The sequence below is a fragment of the Microtus oregoni genome, unplaced genomic scaffold (genome assembly GCF_018167655.1).
Source record: "Microtus oregoni isolate MIOR12 unplaced genomic scaffold, Mior012 000145F_ref0000173, whole genome shotgun sequence".
Classification (NCBI taxonomy): domain Eukaryota; kingdom Metazoa; phylum Chordata; class Mammalia; order Rodentia; family Cricetidae; genus Microtus; species Microtus oregoni.
The window spans coordinates 1,218,338-1,236,718 of record NW_024544795.1 but is presented as its reverse complement, the minus strand read 5'-3'; the positions used below and the strand labels follow the sequence as shown (position 1 = coordinate 1,236,718).

At 35.7% G+C, this 18,381-nt stretch overlaps 1 protein-coding gene across 1 annotated transcript; it reads right to left on the bottom strand.

Annotated features, from left to right (window-relative positions):
• Nucleotides 1-1,111: 1,111 nt before the first annotated feature.
• Nucleotides 1,112-18,292, bottom strand: LOC121444882 (odorant-binding protein-like). The gene is made up of 6 exons (XM_041646807.1): nucleotides 18,236-18,292; nucleotides 17,665-17,804; nucleotides 16,321-16,391; nucleotides 14,855-14,965; nucleotides 14,051-14,152; nucleotides 1,112-1,335 (listed from the first exon to the last, which is right to left on the bottom strand). Exons 1-6 carry the CDS (start codon nucleotides 18,290-18,292, stop codon nucleotides 1,112-1,114), a joined length of 705 nt encoding a protein of 234 aa, XP_041502741.1.
• Between the last annotated feature and the right edge of the window lie 89 nt (nucleotides 18,293-18,381).

The window sequence follows — 18,381 nt, the reverse complement described above, 5'->3', positions numbered from 1 at the left end:
GATCTTCTTTTAGGGCTTGGAACAAGGAAAAACAAAATATATTAGAAAATGTTGTTACATACAGTTTAATGAAGTCTTAAGATATAAAGAAAGCAAAGTGCATTCAATATTCATAAACAAGAGATATGAATAAGAAACAATGATAATTTTTCTGTGAAAAATCCTGTTATTTAAACTTTCACTGTGTGACTGGCAAAACAATGTTACTTTAGAAAAAATAATTGACCAATGTCTTCTGTAAATTTGGTATATTCAGTGTACATTTACATCACATCACCTTCGTTCTCCTACTAATTAGTGCTATTCCTGTGTCCTCTTCTTGCAATTTCTCCAACTTCTTCATGAATATACAAATTCATTTCAATATATGTGTGAATATGTGTGTGTATTAAGAAAGAAGAGGTTGACACAGAAATTTATACCCAATTGTGTCCATTTAGAGTTTCTAATATGCATTTGTACCCAGTGCTGTCCTTTTATGCTTCAATTACTTATTACCCATAAGTCTCATTTTAGAAGTAAAGGGAATATGGCTACATCTTGTCCTATCAGAAGTGGCTTTCTAAACTGCCAAGACTTCAAATGGTATAGAAGTTCTAAAGCTCACCATTCACATTATGCTAACATGGGTAAAGCTTGCGCAATCTGAGAGGTAACTCAGAGGTGATTAGTTAAACTTACACCTTGAGCTGTAGAATGTAAATCATCCTTGATTCCATAAACATATTCCTCTATCATTGCTCTTTTCACCAACTATTGTAATTTCTATGTATATTCTGCATGGTAATTTCTTAATTACGACTACTAGAGATGATTTAAATACTGATCTTATTTAGTAGTACTCTCATGGTGACCAGGAATAATCTTCCTTCATCAAATTGTAGAATGCATTGTTCCTGCAGATATGTTCTTATAACAGCCTGAAGCCTTCCAAAGGTGTCAGTTTTACAAGTTTACACTGCAGGAATCCTCATCTTTCTATCTCCTCAGCAAAATTAATACCAAGAAAACATATGACTCCATATCAAAACATGTATTATAAAACTAAAACTCATGTTCTCAGAGAGTGAAGCATAAATATCTGAGACACACTTCAAAGTGTTCAATGTCTTTAGCCATCACAGAAATAAACTTGAATCTCCTTAGAGATTTTGTCTATGATGCAGGGAAAGGGCTGTACTTGGTCCTGGTTGGTGGGAGTGAAAAATGATTCAACTGTGATCAAAATCAGCGCGGGAAATGGCTGCACTTGGCCCTGGTTGGTGGAAGTGAAACCTGATTCTGCTGTGATCAACATCAGTGGGTAGGATCCTAACATCCGTTTTACCATAAGTCCTTCAAAGAATAATTACAAAACTCTGTTGACATATTTTACATTCATACACACGCACACACACACACACACACACACACACACACACACTCACATATACATTGTTTGAATGAGTGTGAGGTCCTATGTTCTGGGAGTCCCATTTATTGTGGCTTAACCTTCACATAACCAAAGAAAGCTCGAGGAACCTAATTTTGGCCACAACATCATTTATTGAAGGAAGTTGGATTAAATTGTCATAAAGCTACTATCTTTGTCATTGTTTTGATATGGCAATGGTTTATGACTAAATAGTTTTCCTTAGCATTCCAAGATAGGAGACAATCCTATTGTTCATGTTACCCCAGACAACTGATTTATTTTAATAGGAAACCAACCCTACCTGAATATTCTTGGTCAGTATCTTTCTGTAATATAAAATATGTGAACAAAAGAAGAGCATCTTTGTATACAACAGTTCCTTTTCCTTCATTTTTAGAAAAAATGCTACTTGCAAGCAAAGCTTTGAAATCCCTAATTAGCTGCTCTGAAGCTCCTCTTGCCAAGAATAGCATTTGAATTATAGACTCTGCTTGACACACATGCCACCCAAATAGGAAAGAATATACCTTCTTCTCTGCAGCTCATGGAACCTTCTTGAAAATTGACCACATACTCGGAAACAAAGCAAACTTCCACAGTTACAAAAAAAAAATTAGTAACCACCTGGGTCTTATCGGATAACCATGGATTAAAGTTAGAATTCAACAATGCTACCCCCAGAAAGTCTACAAACTCATGGAAACTGAACAATCAACTACTGAACCACACCTGCATCAAGGAAGAAATAAAGAAAGAAATTAAAGTCTTTCTTGAATTCAATGAAAATAAAGACTCAACATACTCAAACCTATGGGACACAATGAGAGCAGTGCCAAGAGGAAAGTTCATAGCACTAAGTGCACACTTGAAGAAAACAGAGAAAGCATACATTGGGGACTTAACAACACACCTGAAAGCTCTAGAAAAAAAAGAAGCAGACGCGCCCAGGAGAAGTAGAAGACTGGGAATAATCAAACTGAGGGCTGAAATCAACAAAATAGAAACACAGAAAACAATCCAAAGAATCAATGAAGTAAAAAGTTGGTTCTTGAAGAAAATCAACAAGATCGACAAACCACTATCCAAAGTAATTAAACGGCAGAGAGAGAACACGCAAATAAATAAGATCAGAAATGAAAACGGGGACATAAACACAGACACAGGAAATTCAGAGAATCATTAGATATTACTACAAAAGCCTGTATGCCACAAAACTGGAAAATGCAAAAAAAATGGACATTTTTTTAGATAAGTACCATATACCAAAGTTAAACCAAGACCAGGTGAACAATCTAAATAGACCCATTAGTTGCGAAGAATTAGAAGCTGTTATGAAAAAACTCCCTTCCAAAAAAAGCCCAGGATTAGATGGTTTCAATGCAGAATTTTCCCAGAACTTCCAAGAGGAGCTAATACCTATACTCCTTAACATATTTCACAATATAGAAACAGAAGAGGCATTGCCAAATTCCTTTTATGAAGCTACAGTCACCCTGATACCAAAACCTCACAAAGACATAACCAAGAAAGAGAACGACAGACCAATCTCACTCATGAACATGGACGCAAAAATTCTCAATAAAATACTGGCAAACCGAATCCAAGAAAACATTAGAAAAATTATCCATTATCATCAAGTAAGCTTCATCCCTGAGATGCAGGGCTGGTTCAACATATACAAATCTATCAATGTAATCCATCATATAAATAAACTGAAAGAAAAAAAAACATATGATCATTTCATTATATGCTGAAAAAGCATTTGACAAAATTCAACACCACTTTATGATAAAGGTCTTGGAGAGATTAGGGATACAAGGGTCATACCTAAATATAATAAAAGCTATTTACAGCAAGCCGACAGCCAACATTAAGTTAAGCAGAGAAAAACTCAAAGCCATCCCACTAAAATCAGGAACATGACAAGGCTGTCCACTCTCTCCATACCTCTTCAAAATAGTGCTTGAAATTCTAGCAATAGCAATAAGACAACATAAGGGGATTAAGGGGATTCGAATTGGAAAACAAGGAGTTAAACTTTCGTTATTTGCAGATGATATGATAGTGTACATAACCAACCCTAAAAACTCCACCAAAGAACTCCTGCAGCTGATAAACACCTTTAGTAATGTGGCAGGATAGAAGATCAACTCCAATAAATCAGTTGCCCTCCTATACACGAAGGAAAAGGAAGCAGAGAGGGAAATCAGAGAGGCATCACCTTTCACTTTGGCCACAAATAGCATAAAATATCTTGGGGTAACTCTGACCAAGGAAGTGAAGGATCTATTTGACAAGAACTTTAAGTCTTTGAAGAAAGAAATTGAAGAACATACCAGAAAATGGAAGGATCTCCCTTGATATTGGATTGTGAGGATCAACATAGTAAAAATGGCAATTCTACCAAAGGCAATTTATAGATTCATTGCAATCTCCATGAAGGTCCCATCAAAATTCTCAACAGACTCTGAGAGGTCAATAATCAACCTTATATGGAATGACAAAAAACTCAGGATAGCCAATGCAATCTTATACAATAAAGCATCGTCTGGAGGCATTACCATCCCTGACTTCAAACTCTATTACAGATCTACAGTAATGAAAACAGCTTGGTATTGGCAAAAAAATAGAGAAGTCGACCAATGGAATCAAATACAAGACTCGGATTTTAACCCTCAATCCTATGAACACCTGATTTTCGATAAAGGAGCTAAAAGTATACAATGGAAGAAAGAAAGCATCTTCAACAAAAGGTGCTGGAATAACTGGATACCAACCTGTAGAGGAATGAAAATAGATCCCTCTCCATCACCATGCACAAAACTCAAGTCCAAATGGATCAAAGACCTCAATATCAATCTGAACACACTGAACCTGATAGAAGAGAAAGTGGGAAGTACTCTTCAACATATGGGCACAGGAGATCACTTGCTACGCTTAACCCCAATATCACAGAAATTAAGGGCAACTTTGAATAAAAGGGACCTCCTGAAATGGAGAAGCTTCTGTAAAGCAAAGGACACTGTCACCAAGAAAAAACAGCAACCTACTGACTGGGAGAACATCTTCACCAACCTTGAATCAGACAACGGTCTGATCTCCAAAATATATAAAGAACTCCAGAAACTAGACTTTAAAATGCTAATTAACCCAATTAAAAAATGGGGCATTGAAGTGAACAGAGAATTCTCAATGGAAGAAGTTCAAATGGCCAAAAGACAATTAAGGTCATGCTCAACCACCTTAGTGATCAGGGAAATGCAAATCAAAACAACTTTGAGATATCATCTTAAACATGTCAGAATGGTTAAAATCAAAAACACCAATGATAGACTTTGCTGGAGAGGTTGTAGAGTAAGGGGTACATGCATCCATTGTTGGTGGGAATGCAACACTTTGGGAATCAGTGGGGCGATTTCTCAGGAAATTCAAGTTCAAACTACCTCAGGACCGAGCAATACCACTCTTGGGAATATAACCAAGAGATGCCCTATCATATTACAAAAGCATTTGTTCAACTATGTTCATAGCAGCATTATTTGTAATAGCCAGAACCTGGAAACATCCTAGATGCCCTTCAATGGAAGAATGGTTGAAGAAAGTGTGGAATATATACATACTAGATTACTACTCAGTGGTAAAATACAATGACATCTTGAATTTTGCATGCAAATGGATAGAAATAGAAAACACTATCCTGAGTGAGGTAACCCAGAACCAAAAAGATTAACATGGGATGTACTCACTCATAATTGGTTTCTAGCCATAAATAAAAGACATTGAGCCTATAAAATAGAGCCAGAAAAATTCTTCAAAGACCTTTAAAGAACACTACTCAACTTCTTATAAAAAAGCAAAAAAAAGTACCCATGGAAGCCAAAACAATAATGTACAATAAAGGAACTTCTGAAGGCATCACAATCCCTGACTTTAAACTCTACTATAGACCAACAGTACTGAAAAAAATAAAACTCATACAGACATAAAAAAAAAGACAGAAGGACCAATGGAAGTGATTCGAAGATGGAGATAATAAGCCACACATCAAATAATACCTGATTTTTGACAAAAAAAGGCATAAAATATAAAATAGAAAAAAAGAAATTTTATTTAACAAATGGTGCTGGCAAACTGAATATTGACTTGTAAAGGAATAAAAATAGATCCATATCTACTAACATGCACAAAACTCAAGTCCAAATGGATCAAAGACCTCAACCTAAAACCAAATACACTGAACCTTATAGAAAAGAAATTGGGAAGTAAACTTGAATGCATTGACACAGGAGACCACTTCCAAATATAACCCAAGTAGCACAGAAACTTGAGAGAAACATTTAACATGCGACCTTCTGAAACTGAAAAGCTTCTATAAATCAAAGGACATGGTCAACAAGACCAAATGGCAGTCTACAGAATGGGAAAAAAATCTTCACCAAACACACATCACACAGAGGTCTTATCTCAAAAATATACAAAGAACTAAAGATTCGGCCATCAAAAGTAATAATAATAATCCAATTTTAAAAAATGAAGTACAGACCTAAACAGAGAACTCTCAACAGAAGAATCTAAAATGGCTGAAAGACACTTAAGAAAGTGTTCAACATCCTTAAACATCAGAGGAATGCAAAAAAATACAACACTGAGATTTCATCTAACACGTGTAATAATGGCCACGATGAAAACACTGATGACAACTTATGCTGAAGAGGTTGTGGGGCAAAGGGAACACTCCTGCATTTTTGGAACAGCCACTTTCAATGTCAGTATGGCAATTTTTTAGAAAATTAGGAAACAACCTTCCTCCATACCCAGCAATACCACTTTTTGGTATGTACCCAAAGGATTCTCAAAAGTACCACAAGGACATGTGCTCAGCTATGTTCACAACAGCATTGTTTGTCATAGCCAGAACCTGGAAACAAGTTAAATGACCCTTGACCAAAGAATGGATAAGGAAAATATGGTATATTTACACAATGGAGTATTACACAGCAGAAAAAAATGACAACATGAAATTTGCAGGCAAATGAATGGATCTAGAAAACATCATATTGAGTGAGGTAACTGAGACCTAGAAAGACAAATATCACATATACTTCCTCATAAGTAGGTTTTAGACATAAATAAAAACAACAGCATATAATTCACAACCCCAGAGAACCTAAACAACAATGAGGATGCTAAGAGAGACATGCATGGATCTAATCCACATGGGAATTAGAAAAAGAAAAGATCTCCTGAGTAAATTGGGGGTATGGGGACCATGGAAGAGGGTGGATGGGAATGGAAGAGGAAGGAGGAAAAACAGGGAAAATATATAGTTCAATAAAATCAATAATAAGAATAATAGGTTATCTAAAAAACAAGAAGCAGACAAGGACAGTGAGGACAAAACAAATGGCAATCTTACCGAAAGCAATCTACAGATTAAGTGCAATGCCCTGTAAAATCCCATCAAAATTCTTCAAAGACCTCTAAAGAACATTACTCAACTTCATATGTAAAAGCAAAAATAAATAAATAAATGAATAAATAAACAAATAAAATCAGAAAACTAGGATAGCTGAAACAATCATGTACAATAAAGGAACTTCTGGAGACATCACAATCTCTGACTTCAAACTTTACTACAGAACTACAATACTGAAAATATTCTGGTATTGGCATAAAAACTGACAGGAGGACTAATGCAACTGAATCGAAGACCCTGATATTAATCCACACATCTACTAACACCTGATTTTTGACAAAAAAGCAAAAAAAATAGAAAATATAAAATAAAGAAAGCTTTTTTAACAAATGGTATTGGCAGAACTGGATATCAACATGTAAAAGAATAAAGATAGATCCATATCTATCGCCATGCACAAAACTCAAGTCCAAATGGATCAAAGACCTCAGTATAAAACCAAACACGCTGAACCTCATGGAAGAGAATGTAGGAAGTACACTTCAATGCATTGGCACAAAACACTTCCTAAATGTGACTCTAGTAGCACAGACACTAAGAGAAAAAAATTAATAAATGGAACTTTCTAAAACTGAAAATCTTTTGTAAAGCAAAGGACATGGTCAACAAGACAAAACAACAGCCTACAAGAATGGGAAAAGACCTTCACCAACCCCACATAATACAGAGGACTGATCTCCAAAATAAACAAAGAATTCTAGAAACTGGCCATCAAAAGAACAAAATATCCAATAAAATAATCGGGTACAAACCTAAAGAGAGAACTCTCAACAGATAAATCTAAAATGGGTGAAAGACACTTAGGAAATGCTCAACATCCTTAGCCATCAGAGAAATGCAAATCAAAACAACACTGGGATTCCATATTTCATCTGTAAGAATGTCCATGATCAAAAACATTGATGACAACTTATGCTGGAGAGGATAAGGGGTAAATGGAACACTCCTCCATTACTGGTGGGAGTGCAAACGATATAGCCACTTTGGAAATCAGTATGGTGATTTCTCAGAAAATTAGGAAACAATTTACCTCAAGAACCATCCATGCAACTTTTTGGTATATACCCAAGTATGCTCAATCATACCACAAGGACATATGCTCAACTTTTCATAGCAGCATTATTTGTCATAGCCAGAACCTGGAAGCAACCTAAATGCCCCTCAATCAAAGAATGGATAAGGAAAATGTGGTACATTTACACCATGAAGTACTACACAGCAGAAAAAATAATGACATCTTGAAATTTTCAGACAAATGGATGGATCTAGAAAACATCATACTGAGTGAGGTAACAAAATCTCAGAAAGGCAAATATCATCTGTACTCACTCACAGTGGCTTTTTAACATAATGCAAAGAAAAGCAGCCTACAATGCACAATCCCAGAGAACCTAGACAACAAAGAGTACCCTAAGAGAGAAATACATGGATTTAATCTACATGGGAAGTAGAAAAAGACAAGATCTAAGTAAATAGGGAAAGTGGGAATCATGAAAGATGGTAGAAGAGGAGGGTAGAGGAAGGGAGGGGAACAGAAAATATATAGCTGAATAAAAGCATTTTTTATTTATTAGATTATTAAAAATTACCAAATCCAAGTCCACACTCCCTCTTCTTCTCCCACTCCCTTCCCTCCTCCCACACCATTTCATCCCACACCCCGACCACTCCTCAGAGAGGGTAAGGCACATTGCTTTATGGAAGGTCAAGGCGCTCCTTACTATATCTAGGCTGAGCAAAGAAGGTTTTCATCCAAAGAGAATAGGATCTCCAAAAGCCAGTACATGCAGTACCGATAAATTCTGGTGCCACTGTCAGTGCCCACCTAGTCTTCCCCAGATAAACAATTTTTTAAAAGAAAGAAATTTGCCTTCTTGTTTTAATTTATGTTTAACCCAATATATTTTCTTTCCTTCCATACTATTGTAAATGATATTCCGTACATGAACTCTTTCTAAGGTTGCTTGGCTATTGGTAGATAGAAGGGTTGTTAACATTTGTATGCTGATTCTTTGCTTGTCATGCTGCTGAAATTGTTGACTCTGCTACATGTCTTCTGGTACAATGCAGCCATGTGTTAAGTATAATACCATGGCATTTGAAAATGGGGATGATTGGAATTCATCTGTTCAAATGTGTGTGATTATAATTTCATTCCCTTTCTCTATTGCTCACTGCAAGAAATCCAACATGACATTGTAAAGGAATAGGGAGAGTGGGCACTCTCTCTTCTTCAAGATTTTAGTCAGTTTCCTTGCCAGTTTTCTACATGTAGAATGGATTTTGAAGTATGTTTCTCAGAGATAGCCTTTAATATTTTGAAGTATATTTTCTCCATTTCGACTCTCCCTGGGGATTTTATCTTGAAAGTATGATATATTTTATCACTGGCTTTTTCTTCATCTATTGAATTAATCATGTGCTTTCTTGCCTTAATTATGTTGTATGATCATTATATTTATAGAATTATGTATTTTAAATCAAGCCTGTATCCCTGGAATAAATCCATCTTAATCATTGTGAACAATTCCTTTGATATGGGTGTATATTCATTTTCTAGTATTTTATTAAGGTTTTTTTAACACTATGATCCCAGTTATGTTTTTCTGTATGTGCATGAATGTTCATATGCATACATGAATGCATGCCTCTGTGTGTGTATGCAAGTGCATGTGTGTTCTTTGATAGGGATTAAATTAACACTGGCTATATATAACATATTTGGAGGTGATTCTTTACATTCTGTTGGTTTTTTTGTATCAATGCTAATAAAAACTCACATCCACATAGGCTAGGGGAATGGTTCAGTTGGGAAAAGTTCTTCCCTCCCAAGTATGACTGGAGTTTAATTATTTATTTTATTTTATTTTAAAAATCATCTTATTTTATATTCATATCACAGTTTCTTCTCCCTCTCATCCTTCCATTTGCTCCATCTTCTCCCCACCCCTATCCACTTTTCAGAGAGGGTGATGCCGTACATGGGGAGTCAACAAAGATTGTCACATTATTTGAGGCAGGATCAAGGCTCTCTTCCCTATATCTGGTTGAGCAAGCTAACCATTCATAGAAAATCGGCTTCAAGGAGCCAGTTTATGCATGAGGATAAATACTGGTTCCACTTCTAGTGGCCCCACAAATTGCCCAAGCCACACAGCTGTCACCCACATTCACGGGGCCTAGTTTGTTCTTATGTAGGTTCCTCAGCTATAAGTATAGAGTCAGTGAGCTCCTACATGCTCAGGTTAGCTATATCCGTGGGTTTCCCCATCGTAGACTTGGCCCATTTGCTCGGAATATCACTCCTCCATCTCTATGTCTGGACTTCAGGAGTTCATGCCAGTGGTTAGCTGTGGATCTATGCATCTGTTTCCATCAGGTGCTGATGAAGGCTCTATGATGACAATTAAGATAGTCATCAATCTGATTAGAGGGGAAGGCCAATTCAGGTACTGTTGACAGAGGTTTCTGTCCTGCCTGGTCCCATAGCCTTTCAGTCCCCCCCAAAAGCACACAAAGATGTACATTAACATTCGCTGGTTTCCTCTTAGCTCAGGCTTCTTACTAACTCTTATAACTTATATTGGCCTATAATTAATGTGTGCATTAGCCACGTTGCTTGAAACCTGTTATCAGGAAGCATTCTCATCTTGCTTCCTCTGTATCTGGGTGTCAGCTGCAGACTGAGTCTTCCTCTTCCCAGAATTCTCCTGTTCTCATTTCCCTACCTCTACTTCCTACTTGGCTGCCCCTCCTATGCTTCCTGCCTGACTATTGGCCAATCAGCATTTCACGAAAGCAATATAACTGATAATTTTTTACAGAGTAGAAGACCATTGTCTCACAGCAAGGTACCCTCTCCACTATTGCTTAGATTCTTAGCTGGGGTCATCTGTGTAGATTCTTGAAAAAAAAAGTCAAGATAGTTGGGTTGTAATTCTTCTTTGAAGGACTTGTGGTAAGACTGATGTCATCTTTAGGATACTCGTCATTGATTTTGACAGCAGCTGAATCAGTTTTCACTTCCACATACCTGGACCAAGTGCAGCCCTTTCCATGCATCATTTCTTTTATTGAGCTAGGCCATGCTGACACCAGTAAGACAAAATATCTAAATAGTTTTAATTTTATTTCCCTAATGCCTAAGAATATTGAACACTTTTAAGTGTCTCTCAGACCTTTGTGTTTCACTTTCTGAGAACACGCTTTTTTGATCTATAATCCAGGTTTGGAAAGAAGTCATTTGTTTTCTTCATGTTTATTTTGCTGAGAACACAGAGAAATAAGAATTCCTGGAATTCTTAACTTGCAAAACTGACTGCTTTGAGAGGTTTCTGGCTATTATAAGAATATATCTGCAGAAATAATAATACACTCTACAAATTGATGAAGGAAGATTATCTTGGTCAACATGAGAGTACTACAAACTAGGATCGATATTTAAATCATCTCTAAAGTCTTGGTTAAGAACTTAACATTCAGAATGTTCAGAGAAATTACACTGGTTGATGAAATCAACAATGGTAGTTGGACATGTTTATGGAACCAAGCATGATTAATCTTCTATAGCTCAGGATGAAAGTTCAACTAATCACCACTGAGTTACCTCTCAGATTGCGCAAACTAGCTATGTTATGACGATGTGAATGGTGAGCTTAAGAACTTTCATGCCATTTGAAAGCTTGGCAACATAGAAAGCAACTTCTGATAGTAAAAGAAGTAGCCATGTTCCTTTTACCTCTAAAATGAGACCACTCATAAGTTGTAAGTAATTGAAGACCAAGGGTCCAGCACTAAACATGAATCCATATTAGAAATACTAAATGGACTCATATGGGCTATAAATTTCTCTATCAATCTCCTCTCTTTAAATACACATCCAGGCACACACACACACATTCACACATACTTTTAAATAAATGCGAATATTCCTGAAGAACTTGGAAAAATTGGAAGAAGAGATGGGACACAAGTATAGTAGTAATTATTTTGAGATTTGTGTGAAGTGATGTAAATGTACATTGGAAATACAGAACTTTTATCAAACATTAGTCCAGTATTTGTTCTGACGTCACTGTGTTTTAAAGAAACAGAAGAAAGGTTAAATAACATGTTTTAGTCAACAAGAAACTATTTCATTCTTTCTAATTCATATCTGTTGCCTATGAATATTGAATGTACTTTGACTTGGTTATATCTTTAGATGAGAGACCGGATGCAGCGACACTGTCTAATATCTTTTCTTTTTCCTTGTTTAAAGCTCTCAAAGAAGCCAGGCGGTGGTGGTGCATGCCTTTAATCCCAGCACTCGGGAGGCAGAGGCAGGCGGATCTCTGTGTGTTCAAGGCCAGCCTGGTCTACAAGAGCTAGTTCCAGGACCGGAACCAAAAGCTACGGATAAACACTGCTTCGAAAATAAAAAAAAAATTGCATTGCCTTTTCTATAGCTTTCTATTTTGAGAGCTAACTACATTCTAATGAATCATTGTATCACAAACAGAAAATTGTAATAAATATATGAATATTTATAGGGATTGTTATAATTTTCATGAACTTATTCTTCAAGTGAGAATGACTCCTCAGATTTACATTATTGAGAATATCTTGATTCATTTGCTTACTTACTGAAGTCATTTAACAAGAGACAATCTCCTCATATGAACTATTGAAAACATATTTTACCCTTTATTTTAAATAATGTGTAACATGGAGGCAGATCCAAAGAGTTTGTTGCGTGAAATCTTTTAAAGTTTTATGACCATTCATCTGCAAATAACAAATTTTCAGCTGAAGGTAAATAAGAGCACAACACACAATTTACCACAGCAGAGTTCTTGCCCATGGCTCTCCAGGAATTGTAAAGTTTCCAATTATTACAGTAAGTTCTAGTAATACAGACATCATTTCTTACAGCCGAGTGGTGATTTTAATTATCTTAGTGAAGGTTTAAGTGGTTTTTAAATGAAATCCTTTTCACAAGGTCCTCATTGCTTCTTGAAACATTTTATTGAATCATTCAAAAAGTAACAGCTCATAGATCATACAAAGAGAAAGGAAAAGTAAGTCAGGACTTTGGATGGTGGTATCTTGAATTCATAGTCAAGGGGAAATTTATTCAGAAAGAAATGGGGATTTGTATGTGATGCTAATTCCATGGTAAAGAGGACATGATGTGTAATTCTCATCCTGTTGTCATCTCTGCAGACATGAAAGCAAATATTAAAACATGGTTAGTCCGACAGGAAAATTTTCATCCTTGGGAATGTATGAATACAAAATTAAATATAACAATATAGAGTATAGAGAAGGGATTGCCCATGAACAGTTTCTTCCCTAGAAATCACCAATATCTTGTGCTTTGAATTCTATAGGAGCTCTGTTGACAGGAAATATGACACTCTTTAATCTTATACGACAATTTATATTGACAGGTTTAAATGAATTTATTGAAAAGATCAACCTGCTTATACAATATCTGTGACAAATCATATGCCACAATCATGAGTAAAGTAGGATTTCTCAAATGTCAAGACACACTTTTAATGACGGAATATTCTTCTATACCAAAAATATTAGCAATTATGAATACATGTCCTTCAAACTGCTTTATAAATAAACATATGCTATCCTTCGTTTTTGTCACAGTAAGATTTTCATTTTTAAAAGACAAATAATAACCTGTCTTTATTTTGCATTCATTTTTCCCATGGTCCCATACTTGTCTCCATTTTTTTTTAAATAATAAGCACAAATCCACTCAAATATCAAGGTGATTAGACATGCCTTCTGTTTCTACTCACCTACAGAAGATCATTATTTAGGACAAGTATCTGTAAAAGCAGTTGAATGGAGTAAGGATTAACAGAACTGATCTCATAAGAATACGAGAACAGCTCCCCAGGGGATGTTGCTGGAAAGAACAACTCAAAGATAACATATAGCTAGATATAACATCATTCAGAGATCTTACTGAGTAGATAAGTAGGTAGATAGATACATAGAATAATAGATACATCAATACATAAACAGATACATAGAGAGACAGACTCAGTATGTAGATACACATACATGTATTTATGAATATCCATTGTTATACGTATACATATGTATGTATGTATGTATTTATGGATGCTATGGACAAAAATATTAATTAAGGTTACCTGTAGCAAGAACATCTCGAAAGTTTTCTGGTGGAATGCTACGTTCCTTAGCATATGCCTCAAGTTTTTCATGTTTTTCAGGAGTCAAAGGTTGACCTTTTCCTACATTGCATGAATTCCAATGGCAGAGACATGATCAGTAGAATTCTGGAGAATTTACATTGCGTCTTTAGTATCCCACCACTACATAGAATAAAAATACCAACTGCTCTAATTTCAACTACCCTGGGTGAGTCAATATAGGCAATAATAATTTTTGAGAGTTCCATGGACACATTTAAAAATGTCTAAATGACGGTATGAGATCACTTTTCAGCGTTTCATGATGCATCAAAAAATTAAAAATAAAAACTTCTCTAGAGAATTCACTCATCTCAATCCTACCCACTTTCTAAAACATAACACTAGAGAGTCACAGATGCCTATGAATGGAAGCTTCACTTTTCTCCCAAATCTATACTCTAGAGTTCATGTTTTAATTTAGTACACACTTGAACAAATGAACTCAAAATGGTCTGAATTGTGGGAAAATACTCCATTTTACTCTATTCTTTCCAGTGAGGAAACACGAACATCAACTCTTCCAATACCCCCCACCCCGCCATCGTCCCTAGTCTTCAATGACCATGCTACTTGAATTACAGTATAATGTAAAAATTGGCTCACAAAACAAATGGACTGTTATTTAGTTGATAAGAGTTTGGAAATAACAGGATACTGTATTTGGTGGGTGAATCTGACTTAATCCTCATTTACAGGGTCGTACTTTTGTTACTGTTACAGGAAACCCACTACCATTCTTACCAACAACAAAAATCAAGTTTGTTGTCTGGCCGGCTCTATCCACATTCGCACCGGTAAAGACTATGTTGTCTTCTGTTGTACTCACAGGTTTAAATACATTATCCCCTTCAACTGCAATAACAGACACATTTCAAAACTCAGTGTCATCCATTTCTCTACTTTGTTGGATGTTACCTGTTGACTAAACATTAATATTGACCCTGACTCTGCAATCATCTCTGATTCACTATCATATGACACACATGTATAAAGGTATTCTTGTAGTCATTCATTTTACATATCCTATCATAATGTGGTAACCAATCATTCTTACTTTTTAAACCTGGTACTGAATCCTAGGTACAGACACTTTCCCTTTTCTCTGAATTCCTGTGTCAAGACCTGTGGGATCACTCTGTTGGGTAATTCTTCCCATTTCAATCAGATACAAAAGGCCACTTGTCAGTTTCCTGAAAGTGTAAAACTTTGGTGTCATACCATAATAATACCTGGTGGGCAAAGGGATACATATGCAAAAAAGACTGTACTCATTAGAAATATGCACAAAAGTTTTCATCTTACAACTTGTAAGATGAAAAACTCTCTGGTGTGTGTGTGTGTGTGTGTGTGTGTGTGTGTGTGTTTTATGTGTGTGTGTCTATGATATTTTCACTTACAGATACTAAATGAATGATAGAATGGTTCACAGAAATAAGTGGATTTTAGGATCTGGTCATTTTCTGTTACAGGACTGCTTTTTAATATTCATGTGAGGTTAGAAAAGCATTATTTTTGCCAGAAGAATGTGCCTTCTCTTCATTTAAAATCAAGCCAAAAGTTATGCTGTGTACAATTCAGTTGAATAGTGTTGATATTATTTTAGCATTTTTTTTTCAAATTTGGGGTAGTAAGTTTGAAATTATTAAACAGATTTTACCCTAACTGCTTTTCAAAAGTCAATTTTATCATCCAGTGATCTAAATGTTATGATGTTTATAAAATGTAAGAAAGGGAAACTTTCTTATATCATCGTTAATTAAAATCCTCTATAAATCTAGGATGATAGATAATCCTTGTAATATAAGTACTTGATAAACTGAATCATGAAGTTTGCAAAGATGTTTGAGGCCACCGAGACCTAATAGTGAGCGGCAGGTCTGTCCAATAACAAACCAAAATACTGTATGAAAGAAAAGACACTGAATATTGTTTAGAAGTAAATTTTCATGCAGGAAACTATTTGGAGACTTTTTGTTAGCATTACTCATGTCGTTACTTTATTGTGTTCTTCTCCATGTAAACTTCAGATGACCTACAATGTACTCTGACTTCATATCATATCTCCGTTGGTTGGAAGGACTGATAACATTCCCAGTAACCAAAATTGTTCTAGGTCCATGTATCTATCCGTGGCTGAAGTGTCAGCATGTATGCCCTCACCCACAATGCTTTTGTTCATAGAGGAAGTGCCAAGATCCCATACTTACACTGGGTTCTGTAGTTGCCATCTTCTTGCCTATACCCAGTGATTTGGGTCTGAGAACATTGGTTATTCACACTGAAAATCAAACAGAGGAATCATGGTTTATTGTATTTATCCTTTGAATTAATATTAAATATTTAATTAAATATTACAGAACATGAGATATTTTCATATCTATGAACAGTGTTCAGAGCTAGAAGAGATGAAACTGTTTACCTCACTTTTCATAATGTTTGTTTAGAAAATATTATCCTGTTTGCAATCATACATATGAATTTCTTTATTTGTAGCAATTTTCCCAATTGTTATGAAGACTATTTTATTCCTTATCCAAATTTCAGTATTCACTGAGTATGATTTTCAATATGTTCATTCTCTTTGACTGTTCCAACAATAAATATGTACACAAGATTTTATGAATGTGTTTTAAATGCTTTTGTGTCTAACCAAAAACAACAGTTGTGGCTAGAAAAAAATAATGGTTATAAACATTTTAAGTTTTTACAGTGTTAAGCACCTTTTCATTGAACATTGTCATCTAAATGTCAGAAAAAAAATTTTGAAACTAGAGCATCACAGACATGTTTCTGGCAGTTCAGACCCAAAATAATCACACAGAAACTATATTATTTAAATCTCCACTTGGCCAATCACTTAAGCATATTGCTAATGACTTTATCATCTATAATTAACCAAATTCCATTATTTTATATTTTCCATGAGGCTCGTGGCCTACTGGCAAAGTTCCGGCTGGCAACTCACGTCTATTCCCTCTGGCGGCTACATGATATCTCTTTGACACCGACTTCTTTCTCCCAGCATTCAGTTTAGTTTTCCCCGCCTAGCTATATTCTGCCCTATCACAGGCCAAGGTAGATTCTTTATCCATTAACTAATAAAAACAACACATATAGAGAAGTACTTCCCATACCAGGCATGGATTTGCAAATTAGATTTTTCTGACCTGTTTGTGGAAGAATATTTTTATGACACCTATGCCTGAATAATATAACATGCATGACATTGACCCAAATGCTCACACCTACCTTTTGGCTAACTAGAAATGAGATCCTTAGAATCTCATGATTTTAATATTAGAGCATAAAATTCAGCCACAGGCCTCCAGCCAGAAGAATTTCTCAGGAAAAGCTCATAGAATTGGAGACAGATTTTTACTTTCCTGTGGTCTCCAGAGCTAACCCATCATGAAATAACAAAATTGCATTTCTGAAGATGAGATTTTCAGTTTCATGACCAGAAACAGAACATTCACCTATACGCTTAACAATAGAAAAATCTGTGAAACGTAAGCAGTCTGCTCAGGTTACACTGTTGACAATTTGCTTACTTGACATAAAATGTGACTTCCATTTTACTACATGCCTCAGTGCAAGTAATTTCACGAACATAGAGTCTCAGTGGTCCTCCTGCCTCTATCTTGTCCACATTGTCAGCAGCGATGGCAGTGGTAACCCACTTTCCTTCAAGCTGAAAAAACAACAAAGGCCACTGGAATTTGAGTTGTTACTTTCATCTCTGATTCGAATCTTTGGAAATACATAAGCTAATGAGAAAGATAAATCAATAAGAGTTTGTTTGTTAGTTCAAAATTATGCTTCTGGGGAAGAAGAATAACTCGGGACAATATGATAACTCAATTTACATAACATTTTGAACTTGAGACATTTTGGAACTACTCATATTTGGTCTCCTATGCTCTGCAAATTCAATCCATTGGTTTTTTTTTTATTTTCTTCGTTTGATTTTTGAGAAATCTGGCTGGAAAATTGTATCTGAGTGAAAGTCAGAAAGGTTATATCATGAATATGTATTTGCAAGGACAAACTGAATGACACCCGCACCCACAGAACTAAACTATTGAAGAATATCAAACCTGTGCACAGATCAAATGAATTTACCTCAGCCTGAGCATGAGCCAGACCAAATGCCAAAGCAAGCAGCAGAAACTTTACCATGGTGGTGCCTGCCTTTGCTCTTCCACAGGAGATCAAAGAAGGGTATTGGTTGTGAAGGAACTGAACTGAAAAGCTTTTTATACAGTTAG